Consider the following 19,469-nt stretch of genomic DNA (forward strand, 5'->3'; position numbering starts at 1 on the left):
CGGTCCAGGCGTAAATTTCGTTAGTTATCGCACCCCGATAGCTTGTTAAGGGCGATGTATAATGACGTCAGCTGCCGCTCCGTTGGTAGGGGCGGCAGTCACCTAATGACGAAAAAATAATTTTGTCATCATATCCCGATTGAAACTTTGTCATATGATATTTTAGATGTAATGGATATCGTCTGCCGCTTGTATCGCGGTGGAAAGTCCGACAGCTGATCGCATGAACAGGTGCCAACGGGCTATCAAGATGGTCCAAACATATTCGCTCATACCATTTTTCCTGGCTGAGGCGTCAGGCAAACGCTATCTAGCCTGCGATGGGAATGTAGAGCCTGGACTTGAATGAGTGTAGGCGAGTTCAATAGCACGGACCTGAGTGAGAGTGGTCTCGGAAAACCGACCCGCACTCCGGGAACTTACTGTATTAGCCACAGTTTGTCACTAGTCACATGTGTGAAATATGGATAGGTTTTTAAGATTTACACTAAGTAACTTTGGTTTTACTACTCCAATTCATTAATGAATTAAGTATAATGACTATTAGAATCTGTGCTGACTCTGCAAACATGCAAACAATCGCGTCGGATTTACGATGTTTTGGCAAATGAAAACAAAATCATGCCTCTTTTTGTTCCTAGATTACATATTTTGCAATACCCATGTTACCCACGTTTTTATTTGAAGTTTACTATTTATTTTTAAATGATTAGTAAGTAAAGAGTCTTACAAGTTATGAAGTTACAATACTTCAAGGTAGAAAACTAGTCTTGTTTGGGAATTACCTGGTAATCTTCTGGTAACCACAAAATATGGCCACTCGGTTATAACATTTGAGGTTTTCCCGCTTCCCTTTGTACTCTTCAAGCTCAACCGCTGACCCTTTAAATTGCTCGAAGTAATTTAACCCATTATTATTCCATCAGTTCATAAGCTCTTAATAATAACTTTTATCATTATAACAAGAGATTGACGCAATTACCCACAAGGGCAAGATGCGTGAACGAAACCTTGACCGACCATAATATTAGTTATTATTAACATTTTTTCCCATGACCATGCAACTGGTAAAATCACCTCTAATTAAATCTTATGCCACCAAAAAACAAATGTATGTATATATAAAAAAATGTGCTAAGAAATCATGAGCCTCTGAAAATAGTGTTTTAATGTACCTACTTCAAAATGTGTCATGAATTCATGATTAATGGTTAACATTCAAAACAATAAACAATTTATTTGTTGTCAAAAATTTACAGCTCGAACTTTGCATTTGGCAAAACGCTGAAATGTATCCGATATACTTACACACTCATTCTTTGTAGAGTCTTTAAAGCCTTTGTTTCAAAAATTGTCATGATGGCGTAGCCACATATATTTCAACTAAGGGCCGATACAGACGGGCTGCAACCCGACTGCAACTTATATGGGAACTGCACGCCGACGTTGCAGTTGTCATGCAGTCGTACACGCAACGTCGACGTGCAGTTCCCATAAAAGTTGCACTCCGTCTGTACCGGCCCTAAGATGTAGAATTTGTGAAGTTGAGGCGTGTAGAGTTAGAAGCTAGGCTCTACATAAGATCTGATAACTTTTTGGCAGTGCGAGCCAGTCTCGTCTTGACAACATTTTACATGAAAATGTTTTTGACGGGATTATTGTTTACGAGAAGATAATGTTACCCCTCTTTTTGACGCAACTCCAAATTGATATCAAAGAAGTTTGTTTAGCAATCCCTCTGTACAACTAACAAATGACAATCGTGTTTGGGTCATTATGGTTGGCTTATTGAAATGAATAATAAACATGATTGTAGTTACCGGTCAACCGACGCAGTGAACCGTGGACAGAATGCAAAAAATCTGGGTTATGACTCTTCTACCGAAACCGATAAAGGCTTTGCGGCGAAGTTGGGAGGCTCATTCCAGAATTTTATTGAAATAATTTTTGGTCTTTCCTCGGCTACGGATAAAATTTTCATAGTTCGTAAGAACGAGCACTGCATGCTATGAATATGTAAAGTCATAAGACTTTATTTGTTAATAGTATTAGTAGTAGTTAATATACGTACTGATATCAACACTCTTAACTGTTTTTTATCGTATAAGATTCACGATTCTCAATTAAATGTGTGGACAATTGTCTTATATTACCTACTTACTTAACTAAGATTTAAACGTACGCAAGGTTATTTAAGTAGATTTAATTTATTAGTATAAATAGGCACTGGATTGTTTAATAACATCAAAAATTCATGGAAGAAACTCTTAATCTGCAGCAATTATGTTAAAATGCAGGAAAACAAAAACGGAAATTAATAATTTAACACTTTTTACTTGTCGGCAGCTAGCAGGTACATAGGTGAATCAATTTTCTTATGACAATTGGTAGTAATTTTAACACAATTAACTTGTTAATTACAATTAAGTCTTGATTAAATTATCGAGTTGCTTCTTCGTACGGGCCACCACACAGTCAGAAAAGAAGAACTTCACTCCTTCTGCTCTAAGTGCAGTATGTTATGTGCACAAACACAAGAATAAGAAGTCCTTAGGTAAATTAGGTATCCGATCACAACTAAACTTTATTGTTAAGAGAATAAGAGTTTGGGCTGGTCATTTTAACACCTGACTGTATGTACTCGTAAATAAGAAAATCAAAACGGATACTACAAATTTAGCCGAGATGTCCGACGTTGCACGCACTAGTTACTGACGTGGAATCATGAGATGTGTATCACCGAGTCCGCGAACATAATACTCATTTGTATTTAAGAGTAACTTTCCTTAATTAAATGGGAATTTAGAATCGCCAGGTACCTACATCTTACTTAATGGATTTTACTCTGTTCTTCTCAAGCTCTGCCTTTCCCTCTTTGGAATATTCAATAAATTTATCTTAAAAAGTGTATATAACCAATGTAAATCTGCTTATAATTCAAGACCGTTTGTCTTACCGGCCACCCTGACGGCTCGTTGGTTTGAAGATGTCTCTATATAGATTATGTTAAACTTCACGGGGATTATTAAGAGACTTTTAGGAGAATAACTGGTAGTCCCTACCCTTTTTATTACAAGCTTTTATTTACTTTCACCTGTCCCGTTGTCTGTCAGTCTGTAATCAAATCTTGCAAGTTAAATTTGGTCCACTGCCCGGTTTCCGATTGAGCTGAAATTTTGCATACATACGTAAGTCGTGACAATGCAATATTATGGTGCCATCGAGCTGATCCGATGATGGAGACCGGAGGTGGCCATAGGAACTCTGTGATAAAACAACGAAACCTAATTGTGTTTGGGGTTTTTAGAATTGTCTCGATGAGTATTAGTTGCCTGTGGAAAGAAAAGTACAGTCAGCGATAAAAGCTTGTACCAAAAATGAAATTTTTGCCAAAAACTTTTTTCTCTAACGAGACTAACATGAGTGCCATCTGCCCAGCTTTAGTAAGAATATAAAATGATGATTTGAAATACATAGATAGGTATATAAAAAAGCGCGACAAATCGCACGCATCTCGATTGCACCAATAATGGTAGGTGCAACGACGCGGCGCACGCGCACACCGTCGCTGCACGTCGCCGGCGCAGCGCGGTCGCGATCGCTACGATTATACTAATTATTACGATATTGGCTACCCCGTGGCAGCCATTTAAAAAATATACCCTTAAAAGGGACATACGACTGCTAAAAATCCAATTGAAATTATTTCAAAAATAATTAATTAAGTACTTATAACATTTCTAAATTAATTAATAAAATATCAATCGATTAACCTGACCTAATTACTTGCGAATTAGTGAAAAATATGATTAAATCACAATGACGATTCGAAAACGAAACTGACGATTGTATAGGTAGTGTGTGCGCCATTGTCATGGAGAACTTTTACGATATCATCCGGACTTTGAGTCGGAAGACGTTGAAACGAAGAGGAAAGGTAATGGTTGATTGTTTGTGTATATATAACTGATAATGAACAGTCTTAATTATCAGAAAGTCATAATTAGGAAATTGCCTGCCTGTTCTTTCCGTCTTTTATTTTTCTTTGCAACAAGATTGTACATACTTATCCAAAGTACTTTACAAGCCTCAAAATGTAATGAAGCGCCAATAAACTCAATTCCAACTTCCAAAATTATTCACGACACGATAAGAAAGGTGCTTCTCGTGTTCCTAGAGTATTCTTGTACATATTTATTTACAACCGCACAAACCGTAAGCTAATGCTGCTAGTCCAGCAGATAGCATCCAGCATAGAGTGCAGAGAATCTTCATACAAATCTTAGTTTTATAAGAAATAATTACCGATGTAGGTAAAAACAACAATCAACATGAAACTAGTAATCTACTAATTGCATGTACGATGTTTGATGATAAGTACGAATTGAGGGTCCGTAACAATAACGCAACGAACATGTAAGAGTTATTATAACTGGGCTATCGAAGCACGTAACTTTGGCTAGCGGCGCACACTGCAACTGCATCCCGTGTTAGGAATGTGTGAACACATAGGGTTGCCAAATACCAGAAAATAAAACATAACGGTATAAAACCAAATAACAAATAACATTTCAAATAGAAAATTGTTAAAATGCATGGTAATATGCATTAACATTTTATTTAGTTAGTAGTTATAAGCTTAAGATAATCATGGTAAACCTTGTAATTAAAGAGAAGAGCGGAGCCTTCTGACACAAGTGTTTGTTTACTAAAAAGAAGGTTCTTGTTTTGGTTCTAGTTAAAACTAGTGATGTACCGACTATTGATTTGGCCGACTAGCCGACTAATCGGCGCTCGAATGGCCGATTAGTCGGCCGACTAGTCGGCCAGATCATTAGTTTCGTATAAGTTCAGTTGAAAAACAATTGTTTTGCTCCTTTGGTTGCGCTATTCATCATATTAGCTTGGCTAAAAGGTGTTCTCTACAGGTTCAAAGACCTATCACAAAAATCCTCGTTCAATTTCTGTCTTTAGTTCTTTTATTTTACGATCCTGAGCAGACCGTCAGTACAGCTTGTAGGAGGTATTTTCAAGGCTCTATTTCCCGTACGTAGTCGCCAGTTAAGAACCTATCCCCTGTGGTCAGCGTCTTTACGAGCAACGTGCCCTGTCTAAGTCTCTAAATTTTGCAATAACATGAATAGTTCCTCATGGCCAGTCATGGCTCTACCATTAAAAAAAAAACAAAAACTAAATAATAATTAAAAAAAATCGAATTGCTCATGAATCACACACACACACACACACGAGAATCAGTTGAGATCGACCTGTAGAGGAAAACACCAGCCCACCAACATACGATAACCATCAAACGGTCAATTATTTACATGAACAAAAGGTTTCGTATGCATCCTGAATAGGTATTTTAGTAAAATAAACATAAAACATATGGTATTCTTTCACTAATAAAGTGCCGACTAATCGGCCATTTTTGCCGACTAGTCGCCGACTAATCGCCGACTATAAATGTGGCCGGATAGTCGGCTTTCCCGACTAGTCGGCGACTAGTCGGTACATCCCTAGTTAAAACGTATTATTGTGTAACCAATAAATCATTTTCAAATAACACGAATGTATGTGACGACGATGATGTTCGATTACCTATTGTTATTGCTCTAACAATTGCCTATTTACAGTTTTGTTAACATCAAAATAAGCAATGAATACGATTGGGATGTCATTGTTCCTCGCCGCCTACCAGTAAAAAATATATTTTGTCAATGCATGCTGTGTCAAAAACGTCACTTTATGATTGAAAATGTATTGAAATGTTAGACCTCAAAGTAGTTTCATACAATACAATCACAATATATCTACTTACAATACAATTCAATAGGGATTGCCATACGCGTTAATTTTTGAACTCGAACAGTGTCTATGTATATGTAATGTTGTTACTACCGTTGTAATGTTTATGATCTACATATTTGTTCCTGCCAATAATGTGTTTTTCCGAGACTTTGAGTGGGCAACCCTACCGTCGTCACAGCGCATGCCTCGGGGGATAGTGCGCGGACATTCACGCTTTCCTGCGCGCGCGCCGATAATATATCTTATCTAGTGAACATAGCGATCGTTAATTCTATTTATATATTCCAAATATTAAAAATGAGGTCTCATTGCCCCAATTTGTCCGAGCGCTCTCATCCGTAGTATCCGAGAAACACGAAAGAAGAAAGAGAAAACACGGTTTAGATGATTAACAGGAGTTGTTGTAGCACCCTGTGGCGTCACATACATTTTACCTCAAATTAGCTTCCTACGTTCAGACATTCGAGGTTGTTTGGTGAAGTAGACTGAAAAAGATTCTTAGGTAAACTTAAATGTAAAGCACAAATTGCTGCAGTTTACCCGCATGAAGTTCCCATAGAGATTAAATGGGAACTTGGTTAACTCTAGAAACACCCCCAAGATGGACACAAATAACCAAATAATTTTTTTTAAGCCCAATTATGAGAAAATTTTTAGGAAAATTACAATTTCTTGAATGCAAAATTGCAGCTAAGTAATTTAACTATCGATTAGAGTAGGCAGTAGTTTATTTTAATCGAATAATTCCTAGACGTGATCGTTCGAAAAAGGGGTGGTTAACTGATGAACAGGTCACCCTACCTAGTATTTCCACACTACATGTTTTATGCGTAAAATATTAAATACATTGCTGAAACTGACATAGTCGGCTGTTAATTACTTAATCCTATTACACTGTATCCTGTGTTGTTGCCTACTCAAGGTATTATTTGTGGCGTTGTTAGGCAAAAGGTCATACCTGGGGTCGGGTAATAAATTCGATTTCTAATTATGTTTTTGCTGGTGAAACATTTTATTGACAACCGATAAACTAGCCTTTTGCCTGAGTTTTGCCACTTTTGCCTAATACAGATCATAAAAGCTGTCTATAAATTAGCAAATTACATATCGATTACTGTTTCTAAATTATTATTCAATGAGCGATTTCGACCAACATTAGTGATGTAAGTATCATAAAACACCTAAGCGCCACTTGCACCATCCCACAAACCCGGGGTTAATCCGTTAACCCAAATTGTACTGGTAACCATGGTAACTCCAGGTTTAACTGGTTAACCCCGGGTTAGTGGAATGGTGCAGGTGGCCCTTAGTCACCTAACCTAACCTTCTATATTTTGTTACAGGTCCAACCAAAAGCGATCACAAATGGCATCGCCAAGGACCGCGTGGAGCGCGACGTGAGGGAGCGGAACGAGTCCCGCGAATCCCGGGACTCTCTCCGGGACATGCGGGACTCACGGGAAACGCGGGTAACCCGGGAGTCCCGCGACGAGACGGAGCACGCGCCTCGGCACGCGTCGCCCGTCCGCGAACGGGAGAGGGAGAGAGACAGGGAACGGGAGATGAGGGAGGATAGAAGAGAGCAAACGACGCCGCAGCATGACGGGAGGCATCCGCTGCTGCAGTTCGCTGTTGACCACTTCCGACAGAGCCCTGAGTGAGTACTCTATTATATCTTGTCTTGCCTTTAGTTTTTAAACCTGAAGTTCTCTGTAGAACACCCTAAAACATCGGTCTTCTACTATTATCAATGTATTTCAGAAAAACAATTTATTCGTAGTAGAAGTTAGCACTTATACTACATGATAATATCTTAATCTAATGCAAAATATAAAACAAAGTAATTAGAGTTGTAGGTCACCCGTACTGGAAGCGAGGACTTTAAATATACACGGTGGCTAAAAAATAAAGATTGCATTCCCGTTGCCAGGGAGGTTTTGGGATTATACTGACCAACTTTTACTAAAGGACCAACCCCGAAATCGCGAAAAAATAAATTATCCTCCCATAGAAAATGGACCAGCCAAAATGTATGAAACAACCAAATTTTTTTTTCACGATTTCGGGCGATACTAAAAGTTGCTCAGTATAATCCCAAAGACCCTGGCAACGGGAATGCAGTTATGTTTTAGCCAACCTGGGGCCGATTGCATAACAAACTAATACAACTAATATTACAAGCGGAACTCCTTTTCTAATTTCACTTATTAAATAAGGAGTTCCGCTTGTAGTATTAGTTGTAGTTTGTTATGCAATCGGCCCCTGTATATTTCTTTAATTTCAAAAATTAGTCATACGACTGTATCCAACAGGACATGCTTCGACGTCACTTACTAAAATAAGTCGTAACATTTTTTAAATGGATTACTTAAATGTCTAATTTTGCAATCATTTCAATTTTACAGATTGTCGTTTTAAAAAACAAATTGAATGTGCGTTAAGTTTTTTAATTACTTAATTAAAAACACGTAAAAGTTTACGAGATCAAATTAGCGACGTTTAAATGTCGTGTTAATATAATTAGCTATTCATTAGACATTCGGTAGCCGTTTTTATAATTTAGTGTGATGTATTGATTAAGTAATCGTTTATTTAATGAACTATAAAATTTAACCATCTTTTAAGAGCCCTTCAACGTGCACACTAGCGCCACTGCTAATTAATCTTGATTATTTCAATTTAACGAAAGATATTTAAAAAAGGGGGCCGCTACGTACTGTATTGTGTATTTCAGTACCTTTTGAATACATCAAACTAGTTTTTATGTTGTTGGATTCGTCAATCTAGGCGTCCAAAGTTAAAACGGCCGTTTTTGTTTTGAGCTCCTAGTTCGACGAATCCAGCAACATTAAAACTAGTTTGATGTATTCAAGTACTGAAATACACAATACAGTGCGTAGCTGCCCCCTTTTTTAAATATATTTCGTTAAATTTAAATAATCACGATTATTTAGCAGTGGCGCTAGTGTGCACGTTGATGGGCTAGAACTTTTAACTCTTCGTCACTTTTTGTCATCCAGCATCATGGCCTCGTAATCACGCAATAACTATATTTAAAAAAAACGGCTAAGTGCAAGTCGGACTCGCGCACGAAGGGTACCGTACCATTACGCAAAAAACGGTAAAAAAAATCACGTTTGTTGTATGGGAGCCCCACTTAAATATTTATTTTATTTTGTTTTTAGTATTTGTTGTTATAGCGACAACAGAAATGCATCATCTGTGAAAATTTCAACTGTCTAGCTATCACGGTTCATGAGTTACAGCATGGTGACAGACAGACGGACAGCGGAGTCTTAGTAATAGGGTCCCGTTATTACCCTTTGGGTACGGAACCCTAAAGAAGTGGATATTTAAAGATAATTGGAGGAGCAGCTGTAAAATATAAAACAATTGCCCGTGAACGTTTAATGGCCAGTATTTTTCTAAACGTCAACTCCCATTTCCAACTCCAACTTACCAACGCAAAGTAGTCCTTATTGTTACGGTGATTAGGGCTAAATGGGCGCATTTGTGGGATAAAAAACCAACGAGCGCTGGGTGCATAGCCAAGATGACAATCGTTTACGCTCCAAACGAACTGACGCGAACGAAACGCAACTGTCACTGTCGCACTAATAGGGAAGAGTGATAGAGCAGATACGCTAAGCTACGGAGCGTTAACAATTGGCTTGTTGGCTACGCATCCTAAGCGGAAATTGAGCGGACATCGTCCATGACGCAGTTTTGCATGAATAAATGCATTGACCGTGATTTAATTGTAATGAATTAAATATCGTTTGCACAACCGTTAGAATACCTGCATCATGATGCTTTTTTCTAAGGAATCTAAGGGAAATAAATGTAATAATACATATTGTAAGTACATCCGTTGAGAAACTAAATAAGCCTGCGGTCATTGGAACAAACCCTTATCACCAGAGATCGGCGGGGGTGAGCTATTTGCCTTATAATATGACGTAAGACATGTCAAATTATAAGGTAAATAGCTCACCCCCGCCGATTTCTGCTTATCACTTTGCCTCTCTATCACTATTCGAGCGACAGAGAGGGAGATAAACGAAACTTCGCTTGTAGATGTTCGCGGCAGGCCCTCTGGTTGCGCGGAACTTGCGTCCGCGCCGCGTAGTCTGCGGTCACGCTCGCGATGCCCTGGAATCCAAACAGATTTGATCTCCAATTCATATATCTGCCAACTGGGGCATCCATGTTACACGTCAACTTCTTGAGGGATTACTTCTAGATCCGACTTAATCCGATCGATCTGATTACACTCGAGAGTAATTACCTAAAACAGGTGCCAATTTTTCTAGATAATAATAATTAAAAACCTTGAATTACACATTGCGTAAATAAATGTAGGTATTCTAAACAGTCACTAATATCTCGCTATGATTTTGCTAGGTAGTTAAAATAACATTATAACGCAATGTATTTTTCATCACACTCGCTCAGTAAATGTGGAATTGCACGCAGGTTTAGCGGGAGTTATAGAAAAAGCGTTCTCCCTAGGGAGTTATGAAGTTTCTAGTGCCATAATTAACAGTTTTTATACTTAATTTTTGTATCGCAAGTGTGATGAAAAACATTGTGTGTAACTCGGGGCGTAATAATATTGCAAACTCGAGTCTATAAATCGCTCCGGCAAGCCGTCGCGATTTAACTTACTCTCGTTTGCAATATTCAACTTACGCCCCATGTTGCACAATGTACTATTCTATTTCTATTTATGTTTATTTTCAATTAACATATATACGAGTATAAGTAGTAAGTACCTACGCCTAATATATAATTTTAAAATTTCTAATTTACGTGTAACGTAACGATAAAGGCATACGCTACAAATACCAATTTAGTGTGGGCTTTAATCCCTTTATAACGGTGGATGTAACGACCTCTCACTCGTAATACGTAGTCATTTTCTCAATTGCTCGGCGCCTTCGATTTCTGTTTTGTATCATTATTCTTTATATCAATTGGTTGCGTAACCAGAAATGATGATCAGTGAAATAAAAATACATACGTTGCTCTTCAAATAATCGCATATTTCGGCTACTGCGTTACTTTTATGTTAATTGTTTAACTTGAAAATTGATTAAACGGTTTATAAGCGAAGCATTACAAGACATACCTTTTGTAGGTATATGTATAGGTACCTTTACTTATGTAATGTTATTTTGTTGTGGACTTCTAAATACTAGCCTGGAAAGGAAACTTATGTCTACGATTAGCTTACTTAAATGTTAAACGGCATTATTCATAAACGCGTTACTGGCCTGAATTAGCTATGAATCGGTTGTCTTTATCTGTCATTTTGACTTATGTATTTGTAAGAAATTCATAAAACACAATTTAACTAAATCAGGTCCGTAAAGTTTTATGATTTTTATGAATAAGGAGGAAAGACTCCACCTGTCTTAGCGCGTCAATTTAGATCATTCTGGATTCTGGAGCTAAATTAATACTACTTGCAGTCGCTAATGGTCGCGTTGAATCGCTACTAATAATACACCTGTGACATATTTAAATAATAACATAGCCTACTACTTTATTAGCTTAACAACCCGATACAAAAAATACTACTCGCGGCTCACTCAATTATCCATTGTGTCGAGTCCAGGTCGAGCATAACGTATAGTTCGGTATCACTCGCACTACACCATCAGATAAACACATTATCGATAATTACAACCATCTAACTATCAATCTGACTTCTATTACCAACGTAGTTCCCGTCGTTTGACAGTTATTCATGAATTTAATATACATCCCAACGTTTCGAATTTACCCTTTACAACGACCGTCGTCAAAGGATAGTCGGGTAGGCTGTAAGGAGTTCGAAACGTCGGGATATATGTATTTTAAATTCATATATTATACGCGATATAAGTAATTCATGACATTTTTTTTATGACAGATTTCTGTTATCCTAAAATGCTTTGTTTTGAAAGTCGTATGCATGTACAAAAGTCATTAAAGAAACTGACCGAGGGAGGAAGGAACATTACATAGAGTCATTAAATAGTCCATAATAATATATTATATATTACCGCAGTTTATCATAATTATATGTTTATAAGTACCTAACCCGACAAAGCGTCTCGTGTGTAATTGCCCGTCGTTTCCACGACTATTTACATTGAATGCGTCGCTTTACTGCTTGCTTGCTCGAGGTATGTGCACTCTACTCGCGTTTTTGCGGCCGCTGTTTCTCTTCCAGGGTTGTGGTTGTTTAAATTTAAATATTATACGACATTCTTATTCTTACACATATTGACTAAGCCCCACGTTAAGATAAATAAAACTTGTGTTGTGAGTATTAGGTACTTAGACAACGATACATATAATTTTAATTTTTAACAAGCAGAAACGTCTGCGAACGATGCTATTAAGCTTAGAATAAATTTAAAAGTGGAAAAATTACTGTCTTGGGTGAGACTTGAACTCACGGCCTCTGGATTGATACTCCAGCGCTCTGCCATCTGAGCCACCAAGACCTCATCCATAGCCAGCAAATCTTTCCACCATATTATAGGTCAAGGGGACCATAGCGACATCTACCGCAAGAGTGTTACACTTCTTAAACGGCTACCGGAGTTTCAAGTCATATTGGAAATTCACCAGTTACGATGTGCTACCCATACTAATTTTAATTTTAATTTTTAAGCTTAATAGCATCGTTCGCAGACGTTTCTGCTTGTAAAAAATTAAAATTAGTATGGGTCTCCGGTACCCGTTTAAGAAGTGTAACACTCTTGCGGTAGATGTCGCTATGGTCCTCTTGACCTATAATATGGTGGAAAGATTTGCTGGCTATGGATGAGGTCTTGGTGGCTCAGATGGCTGAACGTTGGAGTATCAATCCAGAGGCCGTGAGTTCAAGTCTCACCCAAGACAGTAATTTTTCCACTTTTAAATTTATTCTAAGCTTAACGATACATATAATTGATATATACTTAAATATGTAGGTATACATAGAAAACACCCACGACTCAGATATCTGAGCTCATCAAACCAATATATGCCCTTGGATTCGGACCCACGAGCATCGGCTCCATATGCAGGATCAAAACACAGGTTGTTTGCGTTTTAGGTTTTGGTTTTCCAAATTAACATCTAATATTGTCTAAACTCTAAGGTATACTGCAACCGGCAAAAGATACCTACTTCGGCAAGCTGTAGGTAGTTGGGCGTAGCAGTTTATTAGGTATGCTGACTGTTGAATTCAACAGAAACTCCTCCTTCTGTTCCTAAACCGAAGTCTTACTATTGCAAATCTTGTCTGAATCAGATCGTTTAAAATAGGTGAGCAATCGCCGATTGCTATGGTTCTTATTTTTTATACTAATTAATTTCCTTAGATAACCTATCGAGAACTAATTACAAAAAAAGTTTCGAATCCAACAATGATATAATCTCAATTTATGCGAATAGCGTAATTTTCGTGACACATGATGCAATGCAACCCATTCATACAAGTCACATCAAAACATTGTGAGATCGAAGCCAAGATTAGCCAACATAACAATCACTGGCCCACAGTAGCCGACGTGCGGGCACATCTACTGACCTAATTGTAAAAAATGCTACGTTTTTCGTAATGAGAATCTTGAGCAACAGTTTTGTCAGCTGCATTGAAACGAGAAGACAATGCGCCATAAAAACGTTTCGGAAAAACTGCGGCAGCCCTGGTTAGTTGTGCGTTGAACATCATTCGGGTGGAACGTGGTGCTCCCGAGGTCGACGTGGGACAGTCGCGGGGCGCCCACGATGCCGTGCGCAGCGCTCTCCAGGCTGAAGCATTACATGCAAGTATCCCGACACTCCTGCCAGTCCTGCTACCCTAGTACTCTAGTGCCGATGCTCGTCAGTTTCCTAACGCGAGTGTTCGTGCATGAATCGCGTGAACGTCGAGTGTACGCTTTCCCTCCGTCAAATCGTTCTTTTACCGAGTGTTTGTTTTGTGATATAAGTTTTTTTGGTAAAAAGGTGTCCGCATTTATGAGCGATTTTCACGGATTAGTTCGGCAAGTGTTACGTCCGTCTCCGGCAGTCAAATTAGAAAAACACAGTTATTTAAAAAAAATAACTATCATATTCCTTCTGGTGACTAGTTAAAGTGTATGTAGGAAACATACACGTACGTGATAAGGACTTTTTTAGGATAATTTTTAAACATTACAATACATTTTCAGTGTCATTAAACCTTATTTAAACAACCTGAAGTAAAAGTTTCGTAATGATTGTTTTAGTAACTTTAATTGCTTTGTCCTAACGCGGAGTGTGTCGGATCTATAATTAATCAAGCAATTAGCGTAAAGACGACACCGACCGATTATCGAGCGACGTTGCGTGAACTTTTGACGATTCAATTGCAGAAGGTGCGTCACTAGCGGTGCCTTCCGGTGCTCGAAAGGCTGATACAAAGAGAAATTTCTTCGTAACATATATGTGCGAATAAATCAAAAGTCATGACTGGCCTGAGAATACCAAAGAATGAACCACATTAGATAAACTCGACTGTATAGCTTCTGTCTTAACTTTACGACGAGTTTATTGAGATTAAGTCTTGGAACTGTATCATTTTCATACATTGTGTTTTTGTATCTTAAAGGTTTATAGTTTTATACCGCTACGCTACGCCTATCTTCGCACGGGTTAATTATATACAATAACCATACTCGGATATGAATCGCATCGGTGAAAACCGGAACAAGTTCGATTCAATGAATTATCCGGCATAGATAAACAGATAGGTGCGGCAGAAAACTAAAAGCATTGATAACAGTTCACGCAAGTCAAAAAATTTAATAAGGAAGTCCGTAATATACATCGCGCAATCAGTAAAGGCCGAACGTTTGTTTAACGTTTGAAAGCCGAAATGAAATGCAAAATTATTCGTATCGTAATCCGTAATCGCTTCCCCGGTTCGATACTTTCCCCGATTGATGCGAGCGTAGTATCGATGATGATGGCGGGCGGGCAGTCGCGCAATGTCGGCGGTGTCGAGCGGTGATCGGTCGGCGGGAACCGACCACGACATCTCGGTGGACAGCCTGTCGTCCAGCGAAGGTGGCGAGGTGCCGCAGGAAACCAGCGACGATGAGCTGGCCACCAGCATTCTGTGAGATCCTTGGTCATATCCGTGTTGTGTTGTGGAAGTGATGTGTTAGTTGTCAAAAATTCAATAAACAAAGCCCCGATTAAGTTTTTTGCCAATGTTCGGATAATAAAAAACCGGGCAAGTGCGAGTCGAAGTCGCGCACGAAGGGTTCCGTACCATTACGCAAAAAACGGCAAAAATATCACGTTTGTTGTATGGGAGCCCCACTTAAATATTGATTTTATTCTGTTTTTAGTATTTGTTGTTATAGCGGCAACAGAAGTACATCATCTGTGAAAATTTCAACTGTCTCATTATCACGGTTCATGAGATACAGCCTGGTGACAGACAGACAGACGGACGGACAGTGGAGAGACTACTGATAAGCAGTAGGCAGCACGTTATTTTTTTCAAAGCTTTTGGTTTTCGCTTTGTTTGTTTACGTTTATAAAAAGCGCAACATTACTCAATAACCGCTAGAGTCCGCAACAATGCGACTGCGTGAATTTGCATCGAATGCGCGCGCGCTTCCTGTTGGCTTTGTTTACTTTGACTGCGTTTTTGTAATGTCGACAACGATACCTTGGTGTTCTCTAGGTATTAATAGTTAGAAGCTACGACTAACTGCCCGATTCGAACTTTAAGATACGTCAATTAATAGATCTAGAAACGATATGGATTAGATGTGTCAGTGTCAAAAGTGACGTTTTTGTTTGAAGAAACGTCACTTTTGACACTGACATATCTAATCCATATCGTTTCTAGATCTATTAACTGACGTATCTTAAAGTTCGAATCGGGCCGTAAGTTTGGAGTAGAGTATGAGTATCTGGGCCAATAATCAATAATGCTGGCATACTCGTATAGTAACAACACTTTCATGGCCGATTTAAGTTAGCTTTTTTCAAACGTTTCAGAATATCTGCATATTACGAAATAAATACTGGTAAGTAGGTACTTTGCTAAAAAGTGGGAAATGACCGAGTCTAATAGGGTATTTTCCTACTAGTCAAATCAGTTACTTTTTTAGAACTGTCAAAACGATTTGCTAATATGGAATTTATATGAAACATTACATCGTGACGTCACGGTCAACTCACCTACTTTTTGTTTCTATCCGATTTATCAAATAGAACTTGTGTTTAAAAATAACTCCTATCTGTGTTTTTCTAATAATTATCTGGTGCTTTATTTCATGCATGGTGTAAAATAATTTATTTTAAATACAGTATAATACCCTATTAGGTTATGTGCCTAATTTGCATACTTAAAAAATGTGTCTAAATACGTGTTTGGATTGACACCAATATCGCTCAAACCCCCACCACAAGGTAGAGTAAAATAACAATGTATCTATGTAGGTACCTAGGCACAAGCATGCTGAAAATTAATACTAGGTGCATACGTTTTTACTTTATGACGTAAAACACATTATTAGACGTTTGATCAATAGCGAATAATTTTATGGTATAATATAAAAAACCCGGTCAATTGCGAGTCGGATTCGCGTTCCAAGGGTTCCGTACATTACCCAATAAAAAAAAATTTTTTAATGTAAAACGTAAATGAAATGTCTTTAAAAAACCCGTAGGGATCGGATCAAAAACTAGTAATTAAGTCCGACTCACAGTTGACTGAACATTTCTAATAGGTTTTCCTGTCATCTATAGGTAAAGAACTATTTTGTGTATTTTTTTTTTCAAAATTTTAGACCGTAGTTTCTGAGATAAATAAGAATAAGAATGTTTTTATTGTCCACTGTGTAGGTATACATATAGATGATCTTTACAAATAAATGGTATCAACAGCTGCCCTTTGCGAACATACAATACAATTCTTAAAACTACTTATAAACTAAATTATTTACATTTTGTTGCCACATGCATCGTCAAAAAATTCTTTAAGATTGTAGTACACTTTCCCAATCAGCCATTTCTTTAACCTATACTTAAAAATATTACCTTGCAACATTTTTAATTCGTTCGGTAATTCATTAAATACACGTATTGCTGTTAAAAATGTGCTCTTGTAATACATTGTATTGTTAGCAATTGGACGCATTAAATTAAATTTATATTGAGTCCTTATATTCTCTCTTAACGAGTTTTTCTTGATAAAATAGTCTGGGTAATTTTGAACAAATAGACATAATTCCATGATATATATACCGGTAAGAGTGAGAAGACCCTTTTCTTTAAAAATACTTCGAAGCGAATGTTGGTAATGTAAGCGGTATATGGTGCGTATACATAGGGAGGGGTAATAGGGAGGGGGGAATGGTCGGACAGACAGACAGACGCACGAGTGATCATATAAGGGTTCCGTTTATCCTTTTGAGGTACGGAACCCTAAAAAGTAGGAAATATACGCATTATGCAACACGAAAACTTAAAATAAAACTCGATAACACTCGCGAAATGTAACTAGTTCAAAAAGGTAATAAATATAACACTTCGGAAGACAAATTAACATTTAATTTGCAAGTCATAATAGTAACGAGATTCATTAGTTTGCAGGGGATTTGCATAAATTGATATGTCAATATCGGTTGCTTTTTTCCTTGACACTTAGGTTATAAAGCGTAATTTATTGCATCACAATAAAACAAGTATTAGGTGACATTTAACTACTTAAGTTAATATGTTATTCAGCCTTAATAGCTGGTGTCACGAAAACTACATTACATACATACATATTTATATACACATCTAGATATACAGTTGCTGTCATTAAAATTAATTTACATGATCGATATTAAACTTTCGTGAGACATATTTTAAATTGTTTATACGACAACGGTTTCACTCACTTGAATTTTTAGTCGCTATTGGCGACATGTTTCGGGCCCGTCGGGGGTCCTTCCTCAGGCTCGAGTGCTCGCGGCGGCTGCAACTCGTGCACCAAACTCGTGGCCGTTGTCGTATAAACAATTTAATTTACATGGTTTAGATACAGCATCAAAATCATCACGAACTCTACAATCTACATATATGTAACATTTACATAATATAGCCAGAAAAATACCATATGTAATAGTGTGTGACAATAAAATAATATTAATGTCAAGAAAAAACTATTTTTTAAATCCTCCATTTTTTTTAAATAATTCATGCCCTAAAGGGGTTGAAAGTTTGAATCCTAATGGATGGTTTGTAACCAAATGCTTTGAAATTTCTTAGATAGTAGGGTCTAATGAATTCTAATGGAAAGAGAAACTGTGTCAAAAATAATTACTTTAAAGGGAAACGTATTTATACTGATGGGCGGTGATAATTAACTGCGTAGTCTGCGTATGCTATGAATATTTTAAAAAAGACATTAAATCATGATCCGGACGTAACATATGAAGGCAATACCGATGTTTTATCGTCCATAACGCGCGCCCAAATCGGCTATTAGTTTAAGTAACAATAAGAAAGCGAGTATACTTCTTCCGTTTGAATGTCGAAAACGGCAAATGCTACACGCTTGTATTGAGACATGATTGCATTGTAGGTGCAATGTTAATGTGTCAGGTGTGTTGGTTGGTGGTGTAGTGCGTTCCTACTTATACTCCTGAAGAATGTTTAAATTGCGTGCCGCTTCTAGGTAAACTATAATATGAGGAGACAAACAAATTTGAAGTGATTTTTATGCAAAGTGACAACGACAAATTATCAGAATAGTTCGTAATATAGGTACACATATCGTATGTAGGTCTTGTTAAAAGAACAAATAAATCCAAAATTTGAACCTGATTATGTTATTCTCCTCTGAAAACGAAACTAGTCTACTTTTTAGGGTTCCGTACTCAAAGGGTAAAAACGGGACCCTATTACTAAGACTCCGCTGTCCGTCCGTCCGTCCGTCCGTCTGTCACCAGGCTGTATCTCGTGATCTGTGATAGCTAGCTGAAATTTTCACAGATGATGTATTTCTGTTGCCGCTATAACAACAAATACTAAAAACAGAATAAAATAAAGATTTAAGTGGGGCTCCCATACAACAAACGCGGTTTTTTTGACCGAAGTTAAGCAACGTCGGGCGGGGTCAGTACTTGGATGGGTGACCGTTTTTATAGATAATGGTACGGAACCCAACCCTTCGTGTGCGAGTCCGACTCGCACTTGGCCGATTTTTTAACTCTCTGGACTAAAGTCTTAGCTCCACAACCAACGGACCAAATTACGCGTTATTTGTAATTTGCAAAATTTCTAAATCAGCAATACTGTTTATTTGCACTGTCGTATATGGAAGTTCTGACTTTTTTGTTTTCCTTTTCAGACTAGAAATCCTGAAAGCTGATTCATCACTCAAGAGTAAGGCGAAGCGCAACGAATGGACCTGGAAGGCGCAGACCGACGTGGTGAAATGGCAGGCGACAGCGCTGCGCGCGCCGCTGCTTCGCCTGCCACCGGCGCTCGCGCCGCCGGCCTTGGAGTGCTTCACGTGTGTGCGGGCTTACTGTGGGGACTTGAACGCTAATGAGAGAGCTATGCACCAGGATTTGACTGAAGTTAAATGCGTCTATACAGTGCTTATGGTGAGTTCTAAATCAGTTGCCGTGCCGCGTCGC

The 19,469-nt window shown here is 38.0% G+C and overlaps 2 protein-coding genes and 1 non-coding gene across 3 annotated transcripts in view; 1 reads left to right on the forward strand and 2 right to left on the reverse strand.

The window, feature by feature from the left end:
• LOC134791716 (uncharacterized) overlaps positions 1-19,469 on the reverse strand; it is a 498,190-nt gene that overhangs the window by 456,200 nt on the left and 22,521 nt on the right. The gene's annotated exons all lie outside the window — the stretch shown is intronic.
• The window catches only part of LOC134791773 (unconventional myosin-XV), a 161,281-nt gene that overhangs the window by 135,401 nt on the left and 6,411 nt on the right, over positions 1-19,469 (forward strand). The window contains exons 23-24 of the mRNA XM_063762928.1: positions 7,155-7,468; positions 19,178-19,436. Of these exons, the coding sequence (XP_063618998.1) occupies positions 7,155-7,468; positions 19,178-19,436 (573 nt within the window). The remainder of the gene's footprint in view (positions 1-7,154; positions 7,469-19,177; positions 19,437-19,469) is intronic.
• On the reverse strand, positions 12,236-12,308 carry Trnad-auc (transfer RNA aspartic acid (anticodon AUC)). The gene has a single exon. It is a non-coding gene; the product is annotated as a tRNA-Asp (tRNA).

The sequence above is a fragment of the Cydia splendana genome, chromosome 6, assembly GCF_910591565.1.
Source record: "Cydia splendana chromosome 6, ilCydSple1.2, whole genome shotgun sequence".
Lineage (NCBI taxonomy): Eukaryota > Metazoa > Arthropoda > Insecta > Lepidoptera > Tortricidae > Cydia > Cydia splendana.